We start from the raw sequence: 25,640 nt of genomic DNA, 5'->3' as shown, positions 1-25,640 counted from the left end.
CCTCTTGCTTCCCTCCCCCAGACGAGAACGCCAACCTGGGGACGGTGATGAGATACGAGGAGATTGGTGAGTGTGCGGCCCCCTCCACGTTGCTCTGGCTCCTCTGGGCCTGCATAGGTTGCTCCAAGCCCCATCCAACCTGGCCTTGAACACTTCCAGGGGTGGAACAGCCACAGCTTCTCTGGGCAACCTGGCCTTCAACACCCTTACAGTGAAGAATGTCTTCCTAAGGTCTAACCTAAATTTCCCATCTTCCGCTTTAGAGCCATCCCCTGCCCCCTTGTCCTATCCCTACATGCTCTTGTAAAAAAGTACTTCCCAGCTTTCTTGCAAGCTCCTTCAGGCAGGTTTAGGGCTTTCCTTCTGTGGTTGTGCAGATAGATTAATCCTCACCAGCCTATTGGAGCAGAAAGCTCCTACCTGCAGCACAGCCTTCTTACTGAGCAGTGAAGCCAACTCTCAAAGCAAGCTTCCAGCAAGCACCAGTCCTGTCCCAGGGAGAGAACAGGAGGTCATGGAAGTCCTCCAAGTTGTGCAAGCAAAACCTCTGGTGCTTCTTGATCAGCTGTGCTGAAGCAAACGTGGCCGTGGCCAGTCCCCAGGGCTCTCTGAGAGCAACCCAGCAGCACAGGAGAGGACCTGAAATATGGTGGGCTGGGGGTATGTGATGTTTGGCACCAGCAGGGAAGCAAGAGGGACCACACTCCCTTAGCAGGGCTCGTTTGGGCAGGGAAGGTCTGTGGGGAAGAGCTTCCCCACAAGCAGTGCAGCCAGATGGTAGTGATGGGGGGATCTGCTCAGCCCCCTTCCCTCCCACCTCTGACCTTCTCTGCTTCTTTTCTTCAGAGCTTCGTATCTTACTGCTCTGTGGCAGTGACCTGCTGGAGTCCTTCTGCATCCCTGGTCTTTGGAATGAGGCTGACGTGAGTCAACACTGCTGGGTGACCCTGTGTGCTCCTCCACTTTGCCAGGCTCCCTTCCTCCTCCTCTGCTTCCCAGATGCAGCACTCCTGGGAGCTCAGGATGCCAGGAGTCACACCCACCATTCCCACCTCCTACTCCATCCCCATCCCAACCCTGCCCTTGACCTCCCCTATACACAGGCAGTCTGAGGGACAAGGTCCCCTGCTCCTCAGTCAACAACCCTGCCCAGTCTCCCCTTCCCCAGCCCTGCTCCCACTCACCACTGAGAACAGAACCCAGGTGCCAGGAAGCTGGTCCCAAGGGATCTCCAGAAGCTATGGTCCCACTCCTTGTCTAATGGAAGGAGTCAGCATCAAGTAGACACGAGTCCCAGCAGAGTGAGGTGTGGAGGTGGGAGATAAGAGGTTTATAAAAGTGGGCCTGACGTGAGAAATTAAACACAATTACAGCCAGATCAGTAGCTTAAATAAATAACATTTGCTGACCTCGTGTTCTTTTGGGTGAGCCTGGTTTGCCCTGAGATGGGTGAGGCAGTGGGATCCATCCCCCTGTTGTGGGATGCCTCCCAAACTTGGCCACCAGCCTTGGCACAAACTCAGGTTTTCCCTGCTCCTCTTCCCAGGGTAGAACCACCCCACAGGACCTCTGCTAGGAACATCCATCCTGCCTGCAAAAAGCCTTCCAGTGAGGCAGAGGTGATGTCCTCCTTGGGCAACCTCTCCTGCCACCCTCTTCCTACCACAACAAGCCCTCCCTACAACGCAACCTCAGCACCTATCAATAGGATTTAACCCCCTGCCTTTTTATTTTCTTCACCACAGACCACTCACAGCACCTTGCTATGTCCAGGTTTTGGCCTAGGACTGTCTGGGTAGCCTCAAATTCAACTCCTGCCTTCATCCAGCCCACGGCCCAGCTTGCACGACACCGGGGGGGGGGTCGGCAGACGGTGGCAGGTTTTGCCCGGGGTGGTTACAAAAACCTCTTCCCCTTTTGGGTTGCTCCTAGATGGAGGTGATTGTTGGGGAGTTTGGGATTGTGGTGGTGCCCCGGGATGGAGCAGATCCCGACCGGATCATGAACCACTCCTCCATACTCCGCAAGTACAAGGTGAGTGGACACACGTGTGGCCAGGGAAGGGTGTGAGGATCCACAGACCCTCCTTACCCAGGGGAGCACTTGGGCCACGGGGCACACAATCATAGCATCATGGAACTGTTTTTAAGATCATCAAGCCCAGCTGTTAACCCAGCACTGCCAAGGACACCACTAAACCATGTCCCTCAGCACCACATCTTCTAAATGGTGACTCCACCCCTGCCCTGGGCAGCCTGTGCCAGGGCCTGACAACCCTATGAAGAAATTGTTCCCAGTATCTGATCTAAACCTTCCCTGGCACAACCTAAGGCTGTTTCCTCTTGTCCTGTCACTTGTTACTGGGGAGAAGACACCAGAGATCAACCCCCTCTCCCTCCAACCTCCTGTCAGGTAGGTGTAGAGTGAGGTCTCCCCTCACCTCCTTGTCTCCAGGCTGGGCACCCCCAGCTCCCTCAGCTGCTCCTCATCAGACTTGTGCTCCAGCCCCTTCCCCAGCTCCATTGCCCTTCTCTGGGCACACCCCAGCCCCTCCATGTCCTTCTTGTCATGAGGGGCCCAGAACTGACCCCGGGATTTGAGGTGGGGACTCACAGGTGCTGAGCTCAGGAGGATGGTCCCTGCCCTGGTGCTGCTGGCCGCACCAGTGCTGGTACAAATGTCTCAAGGCCAGATGGTCCCAACTGGTAGGTGGTCTGAGGAACAGCACCACCATGCAGCAGCCCCCATGAGGCCAGCTTTTGGGCCAACCCCTCTCTCTCCCTCCTTCCTCCACAGAACAACATCCTGGTGGTGAAGGACGACTCGAACCACCCCATGTCGGTTGTCAGCTCCACCAAAAGCAGGTGGGTGATGCCGGGTGACTCCTACAAGGCAGGGAGATGGGTGCCCCCCCCCCCCCAGCCAGCTCCTCCATTCCCGTGGACACCAAAGTGCCACCCAAGCAGACTCTGACCCCCTTTCTCTCCGCCCCTGCCCCCAGACTGGCCCTGCAGCACGGGGATGGACACGTCGTGGATTACCTCTGCCAGCCCGTCATTGACTACATCCTCAAGAGCCAGCTCTACATCAACACCTCTGGCTAAGTGCCAGGGGCCTTGCAGCGAGACAGCCCTCCTGTCCTGCCTGCCTGCAGCTCTCCATCACTCTTTTCTCTCTCAGTCTGTGTCTCCATCTCTCTCCCCACCCCCCGTGTCTCCTGCCTGTGTCTGCCTCTCCCTCCCAGCCCAGCACCAACGCTCCAGCACGCAGCCGTGCCTGGGGAGCCGTGGCCTGGCCCCGAGGGGAACAGCTTGGTCTCTCTTTGTGGAGAACTGCCCTTCCCCTCTTAGCTGGGGAGGGAGGGGGGGGGACCAGTGAAAGGGCAACGTGCTTAGTGGGCTCGAGGGAGACAACTCCAGAAGCCCCTCTCCCAGCATGTCACAGGGAAATGGTCCCTCTGGTCCATCCTCCCAGCATGCTCAGAGCAGGGGCTTCCTCTTCTGCATCATCTTAAGCTAAATAAATCTAGAGGGACTTTGGTTTTTTGTTTTTTTTTTCCTAATAGTTTTAGCCCGAGCCCTTTGGAGCTCTCAACACAGTGCCCTGACATCCTGGCTGGCAGCAGGCAGTTGTAACCCAGCTGCCTTGGTGCACCACAGCGTGTGGACCTCCTCAGGCCAGCAGGAGGACAGCCCAGGGAGCCAAATCCTCCTGCTGGCCCTGAAAAATCAAGGAGAGGGCATTTCTGAAGGGAAGCAAGGCCTTGGCAAGCATCTCTGCCAGTGCATTACAGGGTGGGGGGCATGACATAGAATCACAGAATCACAGACAGGTTTGGGTTGAAAGGGACCTAAAAGATCATCATCATCATCATCATCACCATCATGGGCAGGGACACTTCCACTAGACCAGGTTGCTCTAAACCCCATCCAACCTGGCCTTGAATGCTTCCAGTTGTGGAGCATCCACAGCTTCCTTGGGCAACCTGGGCCAGTATCTCAACACTCTCATCTCTCATCTTTCCTTGGCTTCAAGTGAACCCAACCCACCCAGAGCCATCCTGTAGGCAAGCAAAGTTGAGGTGGTGCTCTGTTCTAACCCAGTGTTGGAGGAGGCAGCCCACAGCACCTGGAAAGGGCCCTGCTATTTATGAGATCAAGAAGCAAGGGAGGAAGAACCAGGTCATGACCTTCTAAGGAGTTGCCTCAAACCTGGCTGAGCTTTGTAGGGGGTGGGTCCATCCTCTAGCCTCCAGATGGCCATTTTTGCCTGTAAATCTACCCCTTCTCCCTCTGCTCCTCCCTTCTTCCTCTCCTCAAATTGTTTATTAAATGCATGAGACTTTCCCCCTTCCAAACCACCTGTGGCTACTTCCCACATCCCTTGGACCCAGCCAGGCTCCTTCTCTCCTGCCTGTGACATGCTCCCTGATGCCAGGGAAGGATCCTGGTGGAGATGCTCACGTTGAACCTCCAGCAGGGAACATGGAACAAAAGAAAAATGACTGAACTGCTGTAGGGAGGAGGGTTGCTGCAGGGGGCTGTTGTCCTGCTGAGCAACCCCCATAGGGTGCAAGGACCCTGCACAGCCCCTGGGAGAGGTCACAGCCACAAGGAGGAAGGTCATGTCCTGCTTTACTCCTCTCCTTTTGCTCCATCTGACCTTGCAACGCTTTGGGTTGAGCTCTGCTCTCTACAGATTCTGGACATCTGCCCACAGATGGGCTAACCAGGAGCAGGCTAGAACCCTGCCCAACACACAACCACTGCCTGTGCTGGCTTGGTAGCTTTCCTAGGAGCAGCTGCTGGTCCCCATCAAGGGACAACATCGGGCTGAGACACCTGAAGAGAGAGTCATAGAGTGGATCAGTTTGCAAGGCTCCTTAAAGATCATCCAGTTGCAACCCCCAGGGTTGGAGTCCTCCAGAGTGTCTCAGGGAAAAAAGTCTGAAATTACCTTTTTTTTTTTTTTCCCTTTAGCATCTACAAAGGGTCAGGAGCTGCTCTTGTGGGAGCTGAGTGTGGTGACCTGCAGGATGTTGCTGGCATCTCTGCGACAGCAAGCATCTTTGGGCAGAACAAGGTGGCCTACACCCACAGGCCCCTTGCAGCTGGCAGGGCCTTAGGGTTCCTCAAGGAGGACATCACTGCTTCCCAGAAGGAAAAGCAAGAGAGAGAGAGGTGATGTGATTGACCCAAAGGCCAGAAGAGGTATTTCCTTTCTCAGGATTTGCCTCCACATGGAGAGGCTTGCTAGGGTACTGTTAAAATTCAGCAGCTGAGTCCCTCAGCTCCAGCTCTGGTATCTCCAGGCAGTTGCATATGTAGCCCGTGGGGGTGGGCAGACACAGAGACAGCAAAGCAGAGAGGATGGAGAAAGTATGCAGGGCTTGGTGTGCAGGGGTTCCTCTTCTTCAGGGATGTCATCAACCAGTTTGAGCTGCTCACCAACACCCCACTGAGCTCCCTCAGCCAACACACACAAGGCAGGTGCCCAGGGTGGGACATCTCATCCATAAGACCCCCAACATGCCCCAGCAGTAGCTGGACTCCATCCATCATTCTTGCATGTATTTTTCAGTCTCTCCTCCCTCTCCACCCCAACACAGAAGGTATTTCAGACAGCAGCCTCCTCTCCTCGCCAGGCACCACCCGTGCTCCAAGCTGGAGGAGAAGCAGCAACGGGAGCAACCAGCCTCCAAAACACACACAGGAGGGTTTTGAACCTCCCGGGGAGGGAGTGAAGCCTCTTTGAAGGGGGAGGAAGGACAGTGGGGTTTAACTGAGGAAAAGACAAAGGGATACAAAACAAAGAAGGTGGAGAAGGAAGGCAGGTGGCACATCGGAGGACCATCTCAGATCTTCCCTCAGGTTCCCAGATGGGATGCAGGGGAAGCTTCCCATCCCATCCCACCAGAGTTAGGACAGCATGCCTTAGGGAGGGATGCTCTGTCCTACCTGCACCTCTGTGTGCCTGCTCAGTAAAACTCACTGCACGGGGAGGGGGGGGGTGGGGAGGGGTCTTTGTAACACGTAGTTCAGCTCCAGGATTGGTTTGGAAAAATGTCTTTGGGTGGGTATGTGAAAAAAAATAAATATAGAAATTAACCATTCCTGAAGGTCCATGTGACTGGCAGGGAGGTGAGGTGGGGTTTGCAGGGGAGGGGTGGGAGGAAGCTTGTGGGTTTTGGTCTTTGAACCTCCACTTCTAACCAGTGCTATTTGCTGAAAGAGAAACAAACTTCCAGAAATGTCCTTTGGGAAAAAAAAAATAGCAGGGGGGAGGGAAGGGGTTAGAAGTTTCCATGCCACCAATTTCACCTTTGTCAGAAGTTTTGGAGCCTAATGATTATTTTTGGTTTCTCTTCTGTTGCTAAATGGAAAAAAAAAAGCCCCAAACCTTCATTGACAGAAAAAAAAATAAATCTTTATCAGCAAAAGGTTTAAATTATGTAATAAACAAACCAAAACAAAACGATGTTGTCGGTGTCATTTCAAAAGAGCCCCAAGACCAGGTGGGCAGGAAAAGATGCTGGGAGAACCAATGGCCAAACTCACCCAAAATGGGGAGCTGGAGAGAAAAAAAAAATCAATCAATAGGCAAGAGCCATCTCCAAGCATTAGTTATTTATTGACCTTCTGCCCTTCACAAAACCCAACTTGTGGAAAAATAATGGTCAGGTCCAGAAGAACTGTCCCTAGGCTGTACAATGGGAGAAGGAAGACATGCCAGGGGCAATTAGACATCTCATTAAAGAGAAGTAGAAGGCAGATGAAGAACCTGGGCTATCCTCATGAAGCAGGAGCACGGGCACTGCTTTCTCAGAAAACCAGAGCTAGCAAGGGGTGAGCATGTCCCCCAAAGTGTCTTCCTCCTCTTTCACCACCACCCAAGGTCAGGGGGGTTTCAGTGGAGTTGACTTCCAGCATCTGCTGGCTTTTTTTGGCCCCTGGAATGGCATCTAAAGAAAGCTGGGAGCAGTGTCAGGCTGGACCTAGAGCCACAGGTAAACCACGGGGGGGTGAAGGGAGCACTGTGGTCTTCAGCTCCTCCAAGCACTGCTCAGGCATAGGGTGGGAAACCCTGCAGACAATTGCTTGAGCCTCTGAGAAACATCCAGCACCACGTGGGAGGAAGGGGAAAACTGGCAGCACCGATGAAGAGGTGGAGACACTTTCAAGACATCACATTTTTTTAAATGGAGGAGACAGCACCTGGTTCTTCCTGGGCCCTGAGACAGCCAGGAAGCAGCCTGGTACCAGACTGAGTGGCCTTGGAAAGGTTGTGCTTCAGAGCGTAAGGGGATGGTAGGGAGACCCATGATTGCCCAGGAGGAACTTTGACAAGAAAGCCATCCCTCAGGGGCTTTGGGACTCAGGAGGAGGCATGGGAGAAAGAAAGGGGGCCTTTCCTGGCTGAAGGGAGCAGGATCATCTTTCTACTTAGAATCACAGAATCACAGACTGGTTTGGGTTGAAAGGGACCTCAAATATCATCTAGTCCCAACCACCCTGCATGGGCAGGGACACTTCCCACCAGACCAGGCTGCACAAAGCCCCATCCAACCTGGCAGCTGAGAAGCTTTAGCAGTTCTCTCCTCCTCCTCTACTAATCTGCTAGCCTGGGACCCCCCTCTTCCTCCATCCAGCACATCACCCTGAGCTCAAAACCAGTTGACATCTGTATTCTTTTTCCCTTTAGCAGTAACCACCTCACTGAGAAGCACCAAAGAAGACTTGCATCTTTAAGAAAAGAGTCAGCAGCAGCATCTGATGCTGAATCTCCAAGCCACAGAAAGCCATGCCAGCACCAACCCCACTGGGCAGGCTGGGAGCAGAAAGCCACATGAAGCATCACTGGTGTCACAGCCAAAGCTCATCTCCCCCAGCTGCCACTTCATGCTGCTCTCTCCCTGCCTCCTGAGCTACTGAAGACAAAGAAGATCCCACAGAGAACATGAGGAGGTGGTGGTGGCAGTGTCAAAAGCAAGAACTGACACTCCAGTTCTTCTGCGTGTGCCAGACCAGGAGAGGGGATCCACAGAGGATGGAGAACCTCTCAGCTGTGAACTTCAGGCTCTGAACTGTGCAAACTCCTGAGGTTGACACCAAGCAACCTCCATCTGCATCTCAGAAACCTTGTAGGAAGGGGATGTCATGCAGTCAGTAACACCTTCGTGCAAGCAGGCATCTCCTCCTTCCTGTGACTGAGGGACGGACCTCTTTGAAAAATCAGGGACTCTCCAGGGCCAGCATGATGACAGGAACTTCAGCTGCCGTGCTGGACTTGAGGGTAAGGGCCAGCTCAAGACAACCAAGTTCTGCTGGTCCTGCTGGGTTTGGGGAGGGCAGCTGGGCCAGGCTCTCCTGCCTGCACAGCCTGGCAGGTGCTGGAGCCGTTCCAGAGCTCACTCATGGCAATTCGATGGCTTTTGTGTTGTAACAGCCCAAAGGAAGGCTTCTCTGGATGTCCTCCAGGTTCTTAATATCCACCAGGATCTCATCAATGCTGCTCTCCAGTGTCTGCACCCGGGCCTTCTGCAGTGCAGCTGTCTGCTCCAGCTCCAACATCTCATCCTTCAGCTGGTTGCTTCTGGTTTTGGCTTTGCCAAAATTCTTTTCAAGCTGCTTCAGGCCATCCTCATCCACCGCACCAGGCTGGTCTGTCATGCAGGAGGAAAACAAGGAAGAAGGAACCATTCATGGAGGCTGAGGACTGGATCTTTCTAGATGCTTCATCTCCACCCCCCTGCCTGGCCTGTTTCCAGGCATCACCTGAGGCAGCTTCTTGCCCAACTCCCAGCACCCCTGCCTAGACACCAGGGGGGACCTGTCTCCATCCACACCCCAGAGCAGCAGCACAAAACCTACTCATCAGACGTAGCAGCTCTTCCAGGGCACTCAGTGTCTCCTGCACGGCCACTCCTGCCTGTCCAGCCTTGGCGTGGACCCTCTGAGCCTCCTGAGCTGTCTGAAGAAGGGAAGGCAGCAGCTGTAAAGCAAATTCTCACCAAATTCAACAGGGTAGGGGGCAAGGGGAGGGAGATGGGGACCCACCTCCTCCAATGCAGCAGCATCAGCCTCAACCTCCGAGAGCTTCCTCTCAAATTCACCATCCACTTCCTTGGACTCACGCTGCAGGGTGGCCACTGCCTTCTCTAGGGCAAGGACACCATCAGCTGTCCTGTTGGCTTCCATCCTCAGCCGTGTGATCTCCTAGGGAGGACAAAGGGGCTTTCAGAGGGACAGAGCATGGCTAGAATCAGTCTGGGCACTCTGGGAAGCGGAGATGGTGGAAACTGGTTCCCTCCACGAGGTCACAGAATTATTGCAGGCTTTCCTGCCTCCTTCACATCCTCCCACCAGGTGCTCCAGAGTGTTGTCTCTATGATTACAGTTCCACCCCTCCCGAAGACATCAGCTCACAAGCCTGCCAGCACCTCAGATGGTGGAAGTGATAAATCCCCTTGGTCACCAAACAGTGGCTAGAGAGAGGTGCCATGGGGATCCCCAGACACCTCCTCAGCTACAGCTAACTCCACTATCTCTGCAGGTTCCACTACAGACAAACATCAGCCATAAAGTCAATGCATCAGATCCACCACTAAGACCTTCCAAAGCTGCCAACTGACTCCTCTTCTTCCTTGGTTTTTCCTTCCAAACCCTTTTCTGCCAGGACTAGCACCAGGGCTGGCCCTCACCTGCTGGATCCCCATGGTGATGTCCTTTGCTTCCCCTGCAGCACCGCTGGCTGCCTTGGATTCGGAAGCTGCGCTGCCCAGGGTGGCTTCAGCTCGGTCTGTCTTCTCCCTGGCACTTGCAACCATGCTGCTGATGATTGGTAGCCTCCTCATGGCATCTTCGGCTTCCCTTCTCTTGTCATCGGCTTGCAGGTTGAACTCTGAAAGAAACACAGGTGAGAACGATGCTGGGCCAGCTTTGCGAGGCCCCACAAGGAAGGGTTTTCAGGACGTTACCTCGAAGGCTCTTCAGGATCTGTTCCACCTCATAGAAGGTGGCATTGCCAGCGCTCACGGCTTGCAGGGCTGTGCTCCTGGCGAGGTTGGCTCGAGACAACAGCTGTGTCAGAGTCTGGAACAGGCCACAGGGACACAGGGGGCAGATGAAGCACATGGTACAGGAGCAGGGGACAGTCCCTCAAGCGGCTCCAGCCACCATGAGTCATCTGAGTTCTGATCTTTCCCCGAGCAGGCACCCAACCCGCCCCGCATGGGGGAGGCGTGTGCCGAGACCCTGCACCAGCAGCTCTGTACACACCACGAGGTCTCCCACTGGCTCCAGGAGTGGGAGGCACCTCAAGCGGCTGCATTTCTGAAGAAGGCCAACAGGCCAGGACACGAGTGGTGCCACAGGCATCCCACCAAGGCTCCAGCTCCCACCCAAGACAACTCAAGCCCCAGGTCTCCCAGCCAGCCTCTTACCGCTCTCTCACCCTCTCCCTTCCGCAGCAGCTGCTTGATCTCCTCCTCCCAGAGCCCCGTGCTGCTCTGCAGCTGCCTGTACTGGGCCATGTAGGTGTCCACCAGGCTCAGGAGAGCACTGGCCTCCTGCTTCAGCCGGGTTGCCTCCCCCTGAAACACAGAGACACGATGGCTGCCTGGGGGTCCCCGTGTCTCCCTGCTGCTTGCCGGGACCCACAGAAAGCAACGACGGCTGCTTGTCTCCCAGTGCTTGTGCTGTGGCCAGCTCCGGGGGCAAAAGGGTGGGAAGAGGCACATCCAGTGGCTTTCCAACAGGGACGGAGCCCTTGGAAGGGATGAGCAGCTGGCAAGGAGGGTGCAGGGGAGAGCAAAAGGTGTTCCTGGTTCTCCAGGCACAAGGTCCTCACCTCAAAGGACCCGATGTCAGACTTCACCAGGCGCGACAGAGAGCTGAGGAGCACCAGGCTACCCTGGTAAGCCTTGTCTGCCTTGGAGGCCATCCCATCTGCCTCAGCCTTCAGGCCTCCAGCCAGGGACTTCAGCTCCTCATACCTGCACAGACGCAAAGCTGAAGAGCACGGTGCCAGCCAAGCTGCCACGTCCCCACTGTAGCACTAATGCTGCTCCCTACGCCAGCTTGTTCATGCCCCCTGTGCCCTCCCCAAGGCCCCATGCAGATGTAACACATAGAAAAAGCTAATTACAAACATGCCCCACATCCCAGCCCCTCCGCCAAGCCGGGTGTCTGCTGGCTCCTTGCTCCTGCTCCAGAAACCCAAGGTGTCTCATGGCAGCTGAAGCTCCACAGGGGCTCTGCTAATCCCTGCCTCACGCTACTGGATGTGTCCTCCTGCACATCCCCATTCAGCTCCTTAACTTCACTCAGTGCTGTTGCCCACACCCCACCGGTGGTCTGCAAAGTCCCAGCCCTGTGGTGGGCTCTGGAGAGGCATCAACCAAGAGAGCCACCCAGGCAACACGGAGCTAAACCCACCCTGAGGCTAAACCCAGCCCAGATCGGCAACCAGCCCTGGAGGTCACCCCGGGGAGCCTGTTCACCTGCCCCGTGTCAGACCCTTTCCCCAGCTGCAGCCTGTGGGGTGGGAAGTAGACACTCTGCAGAGCTGCCAGCCCTCCATCTCCCCCCCCCTCAGAGCTACCACCAATCCCCCCCCTTCCCCCTCAGAGGGTCCCACATCCAGGCAAACCTCCGCCTGCCCAGCTTCCAGCCACGCACTCCCGCCGCTCCCGGGGGGACACAGGGAAGCGACACGGACGCCTGCCCCTCACCTTGTGTCCCCCCCCCCCCCCGGAGCCCCCTGCCCCAGCCAGCACTCACTTGCCCAGCAGGCCTGCCAGGGAGCCCGAGGGGACCCCCTCCCCGCCCGCCGCCCGCAGCAGCTCCAGGACCTGCCGCCCGGCCCCCCGCGCCGCCACCGCCGCTCGCTCCGTGGCGTGGGCAGCGTCCAGGTGGCTGCAAAGCAGAGAGGGGGCTGGTGAGAAGGGTTCCCCAGGCCCGTGTCCTCCAGCAGCTTCCCTTCCCGTTGCACTCGGTGATGCTGGGTCGGACCCAACACGTTTGAGAAGGGTGCACATGCTCCTCATCTCTCCTGCGTCGCCCAAGGGTAGGGGAGGGCCAGGGGGGTGAGCAGATACTGCCTGTTCCAACTGGACTTCCCCGGGCCAAACTCTGACCTCAAAGGTACTTTCAGAATACGCCCAACACCACCCTCAAAGGTGACCAAGGACAGCTCTGTAGACCAGCAGACACATCTTCCTCTGCTCCAGGACATGGAGGTCCTGGAGCACAGAGGTCATGGAAGCTGCAGACTGAGGGTGAGGAGAGAGCCCCTTCTGGGTGCCAGCATGATCTGAGTCCCCCTCCCTTCTCTCTTGGCCAATGGCAGGAGTGACTCACCTGTTGGCCAGTCTCAGAGCCTCCTGGGCCAGCATTAAGAGCTGACTGGAGCCCCCGGGAAGGTTTGAAACAGGAATGTTCTGTGGAGGGAGGAGGAGAGGTGTGAGTCCTCCTCCCTGCCCTCCATCCCCTTCAGCAGCAAAAGAGGCACCTACATCACCTTAAAGCTCCCCAGCCTCCCACAGACCCCCAGCACCACCTCCCCAAGCCCCAGCCCTACAGAAAGGGACACCAGAATGTCTTCTGCACTCTCAAAAACAAAGCAACAACTGGAATATCTTACATTCTTGCTCCCTTCATGGATTTTTTCCAGCCCTGGCCTAGACTGGGAGCACATCACACGAGGATGCTCTTACCACCTGACGCAGAGCGGCTCCGCTGTGGTCCAGGTCCAGCCTGGCCCTCTCCAGAAGGTGCCTGGTGTCCTGCACCTGCCTCTCATACTGGCTCCTGAGAGACCTCAGCCTCTCCACTGTGGCCTTGATCTCGTCCATGCAGCTCTGGGACCTGGACCCTTGCCCCTTCATGCTGGCCAGGCGGCTTTCCAGAGACCTGTCAGAGGCTGGTGAGAAGGAAAGGAGAAGGCTGAAGAGAAACTCATTGCCAAGCAAACCCCTCCCCTGATACAGCATCAGTGGCCCCATCCAGGGGCAGTGGACAGGTGGTACCTTGCAGGCTCAGGGCTTCCCCAAGGATGGTCTGCAGCATCTCCTCAGCCAGCTGCATCCTCCCCTCCAGTTCCTGGCTCTCAGAACCACCACCAGCCTGTGCCTCTGAGAGCAGCACCTCCAGCTCTGCCAGCTGCTGCAGGTACAGGTCCACCTGCAACCAGAGCAGACCCAGCCATCAGCCAGCATGACACTGAACCCATGGTGGAAAGACCAGGATGGGAACTGGGTCCACAGAGAGTTGGGCTTGTTCAGCCTGGAGAAGAGAAAGCTCCAGGAAAGCTGGGGAGGGACTTTTTACAAGGGCATGGAATGACAGAACAAGAAGGAATGGCTTTAAACTGGAAGAGGGCAGATTTATATGAGATGTTAGGAAGAAATTCTTCACTGTGAGGGTGGTGAGACCCTGGCCCAGCTTGCCCAGAGAAGCTGTGGATCCCCCATCCCTGGAAGTGTTGAACTTACACTTTGGTACAAACCCAAAGCGCAGGTGCAGGCTGCAAAACCACTTCTCCCTCGCCCCAGGAGGTGGCTTGAGGAAGCCAGGAGGAGAAGCTCAAGGGCAAGCACAGCACTGCACCCCTCATCACCCAGCAGCCCCGGGCTGGCACAGATGCTCACCTGGCCTTTCACCTGACCATAGCAGGCCGGGCACTCGCTCTCCTCGCAGCTGGGGCCCCAGAAGCCAGGCTTGCAGATGCAGCTCCCGTCGCTCCTGCACCGCGGGGGCTCGGCGCCGGCCGAGTGGCAGGCACAGGCTGCAGGTCAGAGTGGCAGGGCTTCAGTGTCTCCCTCAGGTCCCTCCCGCCACCCACCCTCTCCCCCTGCTTCCCTCCCACCCTCTCCCCCTCTTGCTCAGCTCCCTGCTCTCCGCTCCCACTTCCCAGCCCCAGCTTTTCGCAGCTCTCCCCGCAGCACCACCCTGCACTCCTGCCTGGGCTCTCCCAAGCCCTCCTCAGCCCAAACCCCTGCCCGCCCCTCACCTCGGCACTTGTCGGCGGGGTCGGGGGCCAGGGGGTTGCCGAAGAAGCCGTCGCGGCAGCGGTGGCAGGAGGAGCCGGCGGTGTTGTGGATGCACTTGAGGCACTCGCCCGTCTGGCGGTCGCAGTTGCCCACGGCGTTGGGCTCCACGTTGCCGTGGCACTGGCACGGCCGGCAGGGCCGGGAAGCCGCCGGGTCTCCGAAGTACCCGTCGGCGCAGTATTCGCAGTTGGCCCCTGGGAAGAGAGGGACACGCTCTCGTCTGGAAGGTGGAGGACTCCTTCCCGGGAGTTGCGGAGCCAGAAGGTCTCTCCTCAGCCTCCTTTGCTCCAGGTTAAACGACCCCCCCCGCCTTTCCCTCAGCTGCTCCTCATCAGGCTTGTGCTCCAGACCCTTCCCCAGCTCCGTTGCCCTTCTCTGGACTCGGCCCAGCCCCTCATTGTCCTTCTTGTCACGAGGGGCCCAGAACTGACCCCAGGATTAGAGGTCCAGCGTGACCAGTGCCTGTCAGCACAACAGCATCTCCACTCTCCTCCCCACCACAGCCAGCACACGATGCTCTGGGCAGGCTCTCGAGGGCTGGGTGCAATGACTGAACTCAGGCAAGTCGTTTTCTATATTTTTTCCCCTGTTTTTCTATCCCCCTCCTTTCCCACCCGTCCTTTTTCCATCCACATCATCCATTTCAATGAAAACCTTTCCTGGGGGCAGGATAACCAATGTTTGCACAGCCCTTGTGGGCCGAAACACCCTGTTCCAGACAGGACCACCAGGCAAGCTGGGCTGAGAAGATGGGATGATCAGCCTGGCTCTGAGCATCCCAGCCTGTCGCCACCTGCATCTCCCCATACGGTGGCTTTAAGCTCCAGGGAAAGGCAGAGCAGAAGGGACCTGGAGGAGGGCATTACCAGCAGCTCCAGGAGGGCACTGGTCACAGAAGACCTCCTCGCTGCCTGGCACCACCGAGCAGCCTTGGCCATTGCTGCAGGGACAGGCCCTGCAGCCCTGGGGCTGCCGGGGGTCCCGGTAGGAGCCGAAGGGGCAGCTGACACTGTTGCCCACGTCTTCATCTCCCGAATAGCATTCGCCTGGAGGAGGAAGAAAAAGGGCTCAGGGCAGTTTGCTCTGGGACACCCTCCACCACCCCACCTCCTGGCCACGCCACTTGCTGCAGCACCAGCACGTCTGGTCTAGCAGCCTGTCCTGGAGCCCTTGCAATCCCCACGACTAGCCCAGATGCCCTTCATTTCTCTGCCCATCAGCCCATTGCCCTGCGGGAGGGACCAGGTCCTGCTCCTGCCATGGGGGCCCAGCGAGATCCCACTGAGGAATCAGAGAACTGTTTGGGTTGGAAAAGATCTTTAAGATCATCAAGTCCAACTGTTAACCCAGCACTGCCAAGTCCACCACCCCTGAGGGACCTCAGCACCACATCTACATGGTTTTGAAATCCCTCCAGGGATGGTGACTCCTCCACTGCCCTGGGCAGCCTGGGCCAGGGCCTGACAACCCTTTGGGTGAAGAAATTCTTCCCAATATCCAATCAGAATGTTCCCTGGCACAACCTGAGGCTGTTCCCCCTTGTTCTATCACTGGTTACTTGGGAGAAGAGCCCATTCCACACTCTGGAGGCTGGCTAGCACCCCCCAAAGGGGGCTGGAGCTCGTTTTTCACAGCTGCTATAGCTCTCAAGGAGCCACACTTTGCCTTTTGTCCCTTGTAATCAATGTTCAGATGTTTGGAAATTCAATCCCAACTCAGACTCGGAAAATGGCAGCAGCTGAACTTCACATTACTTTGACTTTTTATGGCAACTCTGCTACTTTAAGTAGACAGACAGGGAACCGTGTCTCCATCCCGGAGCCCTTCAGACACCACACTTACTTTAAAAATAAGAAGTCAGATGAAAATAGTTTTAATGCTCTCCAAGCAGGAGGAGATGGGTTTCCTCTCACCAGTGAGCATCATCCAAGCCCGATTTGATCCCTAGGCACCTTTCCTGCATTTTTGGCCACAGTGTTTCCCGGCTTTGGGGATTTTAACCCCTGATGCTCCCTGCATTCCAGTCCCCCAGGCCAGGGATCCCACCCCCCTGTTCTCAGGACACAAGCCCCTTACAAGCCCCATGTGGTAGCAGCTCCTCTTACCCGTGTCAGGATCACAAATTCCTCCCCCCCGGCAATTGCAGGGAACGCAGCCGCTGAAGGGCCCCAGGCTGGGAACATCCCTGTGGAACCCAGGGGCACATTTCTGGCAGAACTGCCCCCCGTGCCCTGCCGGGCACTCACACTGCTCCACCCAGGGCGCGGGGGCTCCGGCCCCCGGCTGCGCCGACCCCAGGGTGACGTTGTCCAGGTAGCCAGTGCCTGGAGGGAGCAGAGACATCCAGTCACCTGCAGGAAAAACGGCTCCACCTGCAAGTCCCTCACCCCTGAGGCATGCACAGGTCAGAGGTTTCGCCACAACCTGCTCAGGCTCTTAATAATTTAACGTAACCCCTCTGAGGACACTTTAAAAAATGTCTTTGGTTGTTATTTTTAAGACCTTCCAGCAGAGGTGTCTCCATCTGGAGACTTGGTGTCTCCAGCCATGAGAAGCCAACCTCACAAGCTCTCCCCCCACTTACTGTACTCCCCAAAGGTGGCTCGGATCCAGAGACCCGTCAGGTTTCCCAACAACCTGCGATACTCCAAGTGACTCAGCCTCGGGCTCCAGCTGCTGCTCAGGTGCTCGTCCAACCTGCCCGTGGGAGGAGGGAAAAGTGGAACCGGTTTCAGGGACATGAGATGCCTCGTCAGGAAGATGCAGCAGCCCTCACCCATCTCCCTCCTCAGCTCAGGGCTTTGAAACACAACTTCCACCCGTGCCACTGACCCCGAGCAAAGCACCCAGCCCAACCTCAGGACAGATTTTCTACTACTCCTCTCAAAAGGTAACCTCCTCATTCGGGGGAGAAGCACCAGAGGAGCATCCAGCCCAAACCAGGCCACCATTTGCCACCTCCAAGGGATCACAGCTGAATCCAGGAACTCCTTGCAGCCACGACTTTTCTTGCTCACCCTTCCCCAAATTCTCCAGCATCCCCCTGTACCTGAATGTGTAAGTCTGGCTGACACCACAAGGCAGGACCTCCCCCTGGGGCAAGAAGGGGGCAGTGACCCTCAAGCCATCTCCTTCCAGGACCACGTCGTGCAGAGATGGATGGAGGCCCCCTCGGTCCAGCCGGTAATCGAAGGAGAGCGTCTGGCTGTAGCTCAGCTGCTGGTTTCCAAGGAATTTTGCTGTGAAGAGAAGGGACCAAAAAAAAAATCAAAGGTTTGAAACCTCCTAAGTGCTCAGCTCATGGGGTCAGGCCGAGCAGAGGGGACACCATCACCTCTCCCCCTCACCCATCCCACGCCTACCGGGTGCCACGAAGTACGTCGGCTCGGAGCTGCGCGCGGTGAGGAACACGTCCCGGTGCCGTGGGGACCACTGGAGCTGGGCTGGGGAGCTGCCTTCCTGGACACCACGCCAGCCTTCGGCACCTGGACTGCCAACAGGGAGCAGTCAGCAGGGACAAGGAAGGTGTTTCCTGGACTCCAGGCATCTTTCTGGAGCTTGTGTCTAATCGAAACTTCTGGCTTCCTTCCCCCTTGGGTCTCCAAGGGGAAAATAAGCCAGGCTGGGCATGGAGCTTCCCTCCCAAGGGGCAGAAAAGACAGGATGAAGGCCATGCTCCCTTCCCAACCTTCCACCCTACGATCAAGCCATCCCATCCATCAAAGCAGAGACTCCCAGAGGGGCTTCTCCAGCAGATTGAAGAGCAGGGATGGCAAACACCCCCAGGAGCCACAGGGATGTCCTGCTTGGGGCTTCACCTTGCTGGAAGGTGGAGGTGATGTTGTGGGCACTGTAGTTGTCTGCACTGACACACGCAGCCGAGTGCCCGTAGCAGAAGCAGGGGGAGCATCCCACAGGGTTCCTGGCATCCAAGTTATAGAAATTCCCCTTGCACCTGGGGAAACACAAGAAAGTGACACCATTCCAGTCCGTTTTCTCCTGGTCAGTACAAGCAGCCCTCTGGCAGCAGCACAGACACTGTCACGGCTGGAGGTCACTGCCAGGGATGCACAGCAGGGAGGTGGAGGCCGTGCCACGCAGAGCTCCAGCAGGTCCTCCTGCCACCCACCTCTCACAGTGCTCCCCGGTCACTCTCTCCTTGCAGACACAGTGGCCAGAGAGGCAGGTCCCCAGGCTTCCAGCTGGGTCACACTCGCACTGCAGGCTCCTGCAACAGTGACAGCAGGAACCTCCACCTGGATCTCCAGCCCAGCCGGGGAGCTCAGTGCCCCCAGTGGTTATACACGGCAGCAGAGAACCCCCCAGCCACCAGTCCCGTGCTAGAAGGGGGAAAATCATCAGCAGAGCCATCTCTAAGCAATCCAGCTGCAGCCAGATGCCAGGCTGAGATGGTGCCCCAACGCTACTGCCCCAGGACACCTCAGAGCACCAGCTTGCAACCATCCCAGCTGCCTTTCTCCAGAAACCTCCACCTACAAGAGCAAAGGGAAGCTCTGCTGAGCTTAATAGACCTGGCTGAGCTCCAACAGGCAGCAACACCCCTGGGAGATTTGAGCAGGAGGCCAGACACGGCAGCATGGCAACCCTGATCCCCACCTTTTGCCTGCTGGGGGGCCTGAAGGAGCAACAGTGGGATGAAGAAGACAGCACTGAGGAAGGTGAACCAGAAGCACCTCAGAAGGTGCGTAAACAGGGCTTTGTGCAAAGGAAGGGGTCGATTTTTGCACATATGTCTTTGCATAGGGACAGTCTTTGCAAGTGGCACCAACACCACCTGCAGTCATGACACAAACTGCTGCTGCACGAGGCGTTTCCAGCTACCACGGGTTCTTCACAGTGGCTGGGAGAGCTCCAGCAGCTGGCCCTCCAGCTGTCCCCACCCCACCGGTGGCCACCAGCACTTACTGCCCACTCCTCTGGCACCCAGCCTCAGAGAGAGACTCAAAGCCCGGCTGGCACTGGTCGCACTTCTCGCCCATCACACCAGGTTTGCAGCTGCACTGGCCGTTGCTGTCACACTGTGGGCTGAGGGAGCCTGCAGGGAGAGGGGAAGGAGAAACTCAGATGGACACCTCACCCCAACCTCTTGGTGCTCCTCTGGGGCAGTCGCTGCTGCAGCAGCAATCCAACCTCAGCAACAGGCCCCCTTCTTGAGGTCCCAGCACCAGGCTGAGACAGCAGGTCTGGCTGTTACAGCTGCTCCAGCCTCCCTGGCTGATGCAGGAGACTCGGAGGAGACAAATCCCAGCAGGCACTGACCAGATGCCCAGGACAAGGCATTCTTCTCTACTATGAAGGTCATTGCAAAGGACAAGATGGACACCAGTGCACACAAACCAGGAGGAGAATGACTCCTTTTTTGCCAGCCCCTCTGCTAGTAGATATCTGGGAAACTATTTTGGTGCCACCACAAGGACCTTACGGGACTCCTCCACTTCTGACCTACCCTTGTGCACATGCAGGCGCTGAGGGGAGGGGATGTAAGAGCCACAGTCTTGCCTCTGGGCCTCCCTGCTGGGCCAGCACAGGGGGAACCCATGGGGGTATTTATCCTCCCAGCACCTCAAAACCTAAACCATATCCTGGGCTGCATCACCAGCAGCATGAGCAGCAGGTCAAGGGAGGAGATTCTCTCCCTCTACTCCTCTCTTGTGAGACCCCCCCTGCTGTGCTGTGTCCAGTTCTGGAGTCACCAACACACGAACAACAAAGAACTGTTGGAGTGAGTCCAGAGGAGGCCACGGAGATTATCTGAGGGCTGGAGCAGCTCTGCTCTGGAGACAGGCTGAGAGAGTTTGGGTTGTTCAGCCTGGAGAAGAGAAGGGCCCGGGGAGCCCTCACTGCAGCCTTTCGATACGTGAGGGGGTCAATAGATAAAGGTGAGCCCTGCAAAGGCTTTTAATTGCATCATAAAAGCAAAAGGGTCATTCCCAAGTTCACAGCACTGAGCCTCAGGAGGGCACATGCTGTAATGATGGAGACTTCTTATGGGGGCTTGTAGTGACAGGACAAGGGGCAGTGGCTTTAAACTGGAAGAGAGGAGGTTTAGATGGGAAGCGAGGAAGAAGAGTTTTATGATGAGGCTGGTGAGACCCTGGCACAGATTTCCCAGGGAAGCTGCAGCTGTTCCATCCCCGGAAGTGTTCAAGGCCAGGTTGGATGGGGCTTGGAGCAACCTGGTCTGGTGGAAGGAGGCCCTGCCCGTGGCAGGGGGGATGGAAAAGGCGATCTTTAAACGTCTCTCTTAACCCAAACCCTTCTGTGATTATTTTGAGGGGCAGGTGTGTTTTGAAGCCTGGCTGCAGCCTGGAGCTGCTGAGGGCTCCGAGACTCTGAGCACCTAACAGGGGTGCACCGAGGAGGAGGAGAAGCTCCTCCTTCTGGTGCAGCAACACAGCACCAGGCTCTGGCCCACCCCAAGATAACCCCACCTGGAGCCGAGCTGGCCCCGCTCACTTTTCCTTGCCGCGATCTGACCTGGTGCACGGGGGCCCAGAGCCTCGCTCAGCCCAGGTGCTCAGCAGAGCCCAGGGACTGGCTTCAAGCCCCCTGACCCCCCCCCAGCCCACCCCACCCCATCCCCTCCGGAGGCAGGCACCTACCCTGCGGGTGGCAGTGGCAGGGCAGGCAGCAGTTGCCCTCCCGCTGGCGGAAGAAGCCGTCCCGGCAGCGCTCGCAGCGCGGTCCCGCCGTGTTGCCCCCGCAGCCCAGGCAGCGGAACCCGTTCCCGGTCTCCTGCAGGAGCTGCCAGTCGAAGACACACTGCCTGGACATCCCGTGGCAGTCACAGGCTGGGGAGAGGAGAGAGACACCGAGAGATGAAGGCACCATCTACAAAGCCCACCTTGATACAAGGCGAGGAACAAGCCCGGGCCGTGCAAACCTCCCTTTCTTGCTCTGCTCATCGTGTTCCCCACACATCTGGGGCCACCAGCCACACACATGCCACCCATGGCCACACCACGCTCCCCATCCCTGCACTTGGGAGCAGTTTCTACAATGAGGGTGGCAAGACGTTGGCCCGGGTTGCCCAGAAAGGTGACAGATGCCCCATTCTTGGGAACATGCAAGCTCAGGCTGGACAGGCTCTGAGCAACCTGATCTAGCTGAAGATGTACCTGCTCGCTGCAGGAGGGTTGGACTGGGTGACCTTTGAAGGTCCCTTCCAACGTAAACCTTTCTGTGATCCACTGCCAACACAGCTGAGGATGGACAACCCCCCCAGGCCAAGCAGCTCCACTCCATGCTGCAGCAGCACAGAGGAGAACAGCCCATTCTCCATCCTTCCAACACAACCAAGTCTTTGAATAAGCAGAGATGGTAAAGGAGACTCCAAAACTTGTCCTGCTAAAAGGGGGGCTTCACTGATGACTTCAGGGAAAAGGGAAAGATCCTTGAGGTTATGCTTGGTCTTACCCAGCCTCTGACCAGGAGCAAGCCCAGAAGGGAAAGCTCAACTGGCACTACCAGGCCACTCCATTTAAGTCTGTAATGAAATCATCCTCTAGCCAAGTGCAGGGATGATGAGGAGTGGTTTGTGATCAGAGGACCTTGGCAGAACCATGCCAGCCAAGAGGGAGGTTTAAAAACAAAATAAAAATAAAGGTTGGGGCAGGATGACACAGGTCATCTCACCCCACCCTCCCCAGGAAGAAAAGCTGCAGCTGCCCACATCACTGCATGATGGATACCAGGGAGGACAGGTCTGAGATTTTCCATCCCACGACAGCCAGGACAGATGGGACCTCTGCAGAGCAAACTGTCAGGTATCTCCCCAGACATCCCTGCTCCAAGCACTCTTCCTCATGGCTTTGCCCAGGTGTTCTCCTGAAGCCACTACTCTCATCTACTTCTCAAGCCCTCAGCAGCCAGCCCTGGAGCGTTTAAACCTGAGGACCTTTATTTCAGACAGATCCCTCAGTGCCACCAAAGAGAGCAGATGTGCCTGAGAGAACAGTTGTCAAAGACAGGCTGGAGAAAGAAACACACCGAGGGAACGATGAGGACCAACAGGGGGGCAGAGCCTGCTAACAAGCTGCTTCAGACCACCCTGCCACAGCCATGGGTTCCTCAGTGTCCACCTGTGGGTGACCTTGTGGGACACAAGAAGCAGCCTCCAGCTGCCCATCCCCAGCTCAGGCCACTTCTGACAGCACAGGGAGGTGGAGGGAATCCAAGAGCAAGCTGAAACCTGCAGCATGGATGAGGACAGCAAGTTCTGCTTGATACACACAGAGGCTCCTCCTTCCTAGAGCTCTACTGACACAGCTTAGCCCCAGGATACAAGGTCCTTGTCCTCTGTAGCTGTGATTCCTGGGACCAGGCGAAGCCTCTTGTGCTCACCGCCCAAGCATGCACCTGGGCACGGCCCAGCACCCTCCCACATGCCCACCAGCACCCACATTCCAGAGGCGGGCGCTCAGCCAAGCCGGCTGCCAAGAAGAGAGGTGACCTCACACGCCAGCAAACAGGGAGAGAGATTTTTTCCAGTGCCAGCAAACACGGTTCTTCCCTTGCAGCACGGCTGCCAGCACACCGAGGCCCAGCTGCAGAAGGTCTTCTGCCACCCCAGCCTGCTGGTAGAGGACCTGTGGGTGCACATGTCCTGTCTCTTAGGGTGTGAGAAAGCATTGAGAGCCTCGGGGACACCAGTCACCAAAGGGCAGGGACAGGATGAACAACCCACCACAAGCAGTAGTGTGGGACTCTCAAGGTGTGTGCCCTCAGCCTCCACAGTGGGACTCCTTGGGGTCGATCCCACCCCATCCCTCTGCACTAAAGTGAGAGCATCTCAAGTTGGAAGGGACCCAGAAGGATCACCAGGTTAAACTCCACCATGCATCACCCTAAGAGTACATAATCCTGGGCTGCTAAATTACAGGCATGAGCACAGCTCCCCCAGGGAACAAAAACCTCTCTCGGGTCTGACTCCACAGCTGCAGCCCATTCAGAGCCTGCTCTCCCAGCCCTGCCACAAGTTCTGCTCTGCCTAGCCATTTCAGATGTTGTTGCAGATCAGTGCCACCAGCTTAGCTGTTCCAGCCTTGTCCTGGAACCCTGAGAGCTCAGGCAGGTTAATATTTACCAGTGGAGATGCTAAGTAGATGGACCATGCCAGAGCTGCTAGGAGATGGGGACAAAGTGAGGAGAGAATCCGTTTTGTGTTCAGGTGCCCTGGGGCTCTGCCCTGAGATCATCCATTTCTCAGACAGCTGTGGAGAAGAACAGGCTCCCCAGAGGAGCTTTGCAGCTGGATGTCTTCAGCACTACATCAGGATGGAGGAGGCCTGTGGCACAGATCCAGCAGGACATCGCTCCCCCGGCTCCTGCCCAGCAGAAGAAAGCATGAAAAATGCTTGTGTGCTGTGCTGAGTCAAATTCCCACAGCAAAAGGGCTTGGAGAAGGAGACAGGTGGCTTCAGACCTCTTAAACTGTCATCTTAAAGTAACAAAACCAGAAAACTAGGTTGGCTTTGGGTCTGAAAAGCAGGTCCAATAGGTCTGGACACACAAGGCAGCCTGCAAAGGCCACTCCTTTCCTCAGGGGATCGACAGAGCTTTGCATGCAATGAAGCCTCCATGACAAGACAAGCCATCCTCTGCTCTGTCCTTCTAGGACTGTGACCCAGGGTCAGCCCAATCTGCTACCCCAAGTCCCAGGTTTTCCCCATCACTTGTCTCCACAGCTTTCTTGCTGCTGGAAGACCTGCCTGTCTCCTGGGGCTCCATCAGCAGGGACAGACCAGGCGCCAGGAGCCGAAACCTGCCATTTGATGTCTTCTCCTTTCCAACACACCCAGTTGGACACCTCTTTGGCACAGTGGGGCTCTGACCTGCCCCGTGTCTCCCCCCCACTCTTCCCCAAGCCCTGAGAGATGTCTTCAGCCACCCCATGCAGGCACCCACACCGAGGCAAATGTGCCCTGGCTCGGGCACAGCTCTGCACAGTCCAGAGTACAAGCACCCAGACCAGACATGAACCCAACCTGACCCAAGCAGCTCATTTACAAGCAAAACAGGATTACGTGTCCTAATTACAAGCACACATCTAGTGCCAGGACCAGAAGAGGAGCAGCATGAGAGACTTATTTACACCACCAAAGCAGCTTGGGAAGCGTGGAGGGCTGCTGAGCGCTGCTGTCACCCGCGCACGGAAAGAGGTGCAAGAGTCCTTGGGAAAGCAGCAGTTGCCTCCACATTGCCAGGAAGGGGGAAGAGAAACAACCTACATCAGTAGCATGCAATGAAGGCTGCTGTAATTGTTATCCAGGAAGCAAGAAAAGCAAATAAAGTCTTTTTTCTTTTTTTCCAAAAAGGAAAACAAACCCACACTTACTCAGCAGCACTTACTCAGCACCCTTTCCCCATCACTTGCACTGCAACCCAAGAGAAACTGACAGAGGAGCAATTCCAGCCCCTTGCACGGCCACTTTTTGAAGCTGTGCACAGCAGGAGGCTCATCCCAACCCAGGGGGTGCAGAGGGGCCCTGGGCACCTCGTCAGCCCCACAGGCTCACACAAAAGACAAACGCTGCACATGTTGCTACAGCAAACTGGATCCTGGGTGCTTCCAGCTCTTCCTTTGGCTCGGGGAATGTTTTGATTACAAATTAACCTCTCGGTCCCTGGGCGATGCTCACACCTGAATCCCACCCAAGCAGCAAGGGCTGGTGCAGAAAGTGGTAAAGTACAAAAAAAAAAGTTATTTAAAGGGAGTGCCAGGGGAAGGAGAAAAGGAGAAGAGAAGGAGAAAAGGAGAAGAGAAGGAGAAAAGGAGAAGAGAAGGAGAAAAGGAGAAGAGAAGGAGAAAAGGAGAGAAGGAGAAGAGAAGGAGAAGAGAAGGAGGAGAGAAGGAGAGAAGGAGAGAGGAGAGAAGGAGAGAAGGAGAGAAGGAGAGAAGGAGAGAAGGAGAGAAGGAGAGAAGGAGAAAAGGAGAAGAGAAGGAGAAAAGGAGAAGAGAAGGAGAAAAGGAGAAGAGAAGGAGAGAAGGAGAGAAGGAGAGAGGAGAGAGGAGAGAGAAGAGAAGAGAAGAGAAGAGAAGAGAAGAGAAGAGAAGAGAAGAGAAGAGAAGAGAAGAGAAGAGAAGAGAAGAGAAGAGAAGAGAAGAGAAGAGAAGAGAAGAGAAGAGAAGAGAAGGAGAAGAGAAGAGAAGAGAAGAGAAGGAGAAGAGAAGAGAAGGAGAAGAGAGGAGAAGAGAAAGGAGAAGAGAAAGGAGAAGAGGAGAAGGAGAAGAGGAGAAGGAGAAGAGGAGAAGGAGAAGAGAAAGGAGGAGAAGAGAAAGGAGGAGAAGAGAAAGGAGGAGAAGAGAAGGACGAAATGCTCATGCGATATTTAACCTCAGCGGAAACATAAGAAGTGCCCCCAGATCCAGCCGTAACCCCGAGGGAGGGGAGAGCTGCAGCACCCAGCCGGCCCCCGGTTCCTGCCCCTCCTGGGCCCCGGGGCTCAGCCCCTGGCGGGACCCCGACCTTCCCCGGCCTCACCTGGTGCCGGGCGGGCGCGGCGGGCGGGCAGGGCGGGCAGGGCGGCCAGCAGGCAGCAGAGGGGCAGCAGCCCCCGGCCCCCCATC

General features: G+C 56.5%; 2 protein-coding genes across 3 annotated transcripts in view; one reads left to right on the top strand and one right to left on the bottom strand.

The window, feature by feature from the left end:
* NMNAT2 (nicotinamide nucleotide adenylyltransferase 2) overlaps positions 1–8,914 on the top strand; it is a 26,322-nt gene extending 17,408 nt beyond the window's left edge. The window contains exons 7-12 of one of the 2 annotated variants that reach the window (XR_007890039.1): positions 22–66; positions 847–923; positions 1,933–2,034; positions 2,797–2,864; positions 3,002–3,210; positions 8,905–8,914. Coding sequence is in view for 1 of the 2 variants with exons in the window: in XM_051624959.1 (XP_051480919.1) it covers positions 22–66; positions 847–923; positions 1,933–2,034; positions 2,797–2,864; positions 3,002–3,104 (395 nt within the window). In the remaining variant the exon portion in view is untranslated. Of the gene's footprint in view, positions 1–21; positions 67–846; positions 924–1,932; positions 2,035–2,796; positions 2,865–3,001; positions 3,794–8,904 lie in introns of those variants that run through there. The other variant, XM_051624959.1, reaches the window with a different exon arrangement.
* Positions 6,612–25,640, bottom strand: LAMC2 (laminin subunit gamma 2). The gene is made up of 23 exons (XM_051624955.1): positions 25,555–25,640; positions 20,674–20,862; positions 18,977–19,106; positions 18,180–18,278; positions 17,869–18,005; positions 17,413–17,535; positions 17,100–17,289; positions 16,635–16,747; positions 16,156–16,374; positions 14,917–15,096; positions 14,011–14,244; positions 13,649–13,785; positions 13,028–13,181; positions 12,716–12,921; positions 12,360–12,439; positions 11,781–11,915; positions 10,849–10,993; positions 10,442–10,591; positions 9,977–10,091; positions 9,701–9,900; positions 9,057–9,215; positions 8,871–8,970; positions 6,612–8,662 (listed from the first exon to the last, which is right to left on the bottom strand). The coding sequence occupies exons 1-23, from the start codon at positions 25,637–25,639 to the stop codon at positions 8,412–8,414; spliced, it is 3,531 nt and encodes a 1,176-aa protein (XP_051480915.1). The 5' UTR covers position 25,640; the 3' UTR covers positions 6,612–8,411.

Source organism: Apus apus, chromosome 7, assembly GCF_020740795.1.
Source record: "Apus apus isolate bApuApu2 chromosome 7, bApuApu2.pri.cur, whole genome shotgun sequence".
NCBI classification, from domain to species: Eukaryota; Metazoa; Chordata; class Aves; order Apodiformes; family Apodidae; genus Apus; species Apus apus.
The sequence above is the reverse complement of the archived record's forward strand: the minus strand, read 5'-3'. Positions and strand labels throughout refer to the sequence as shown.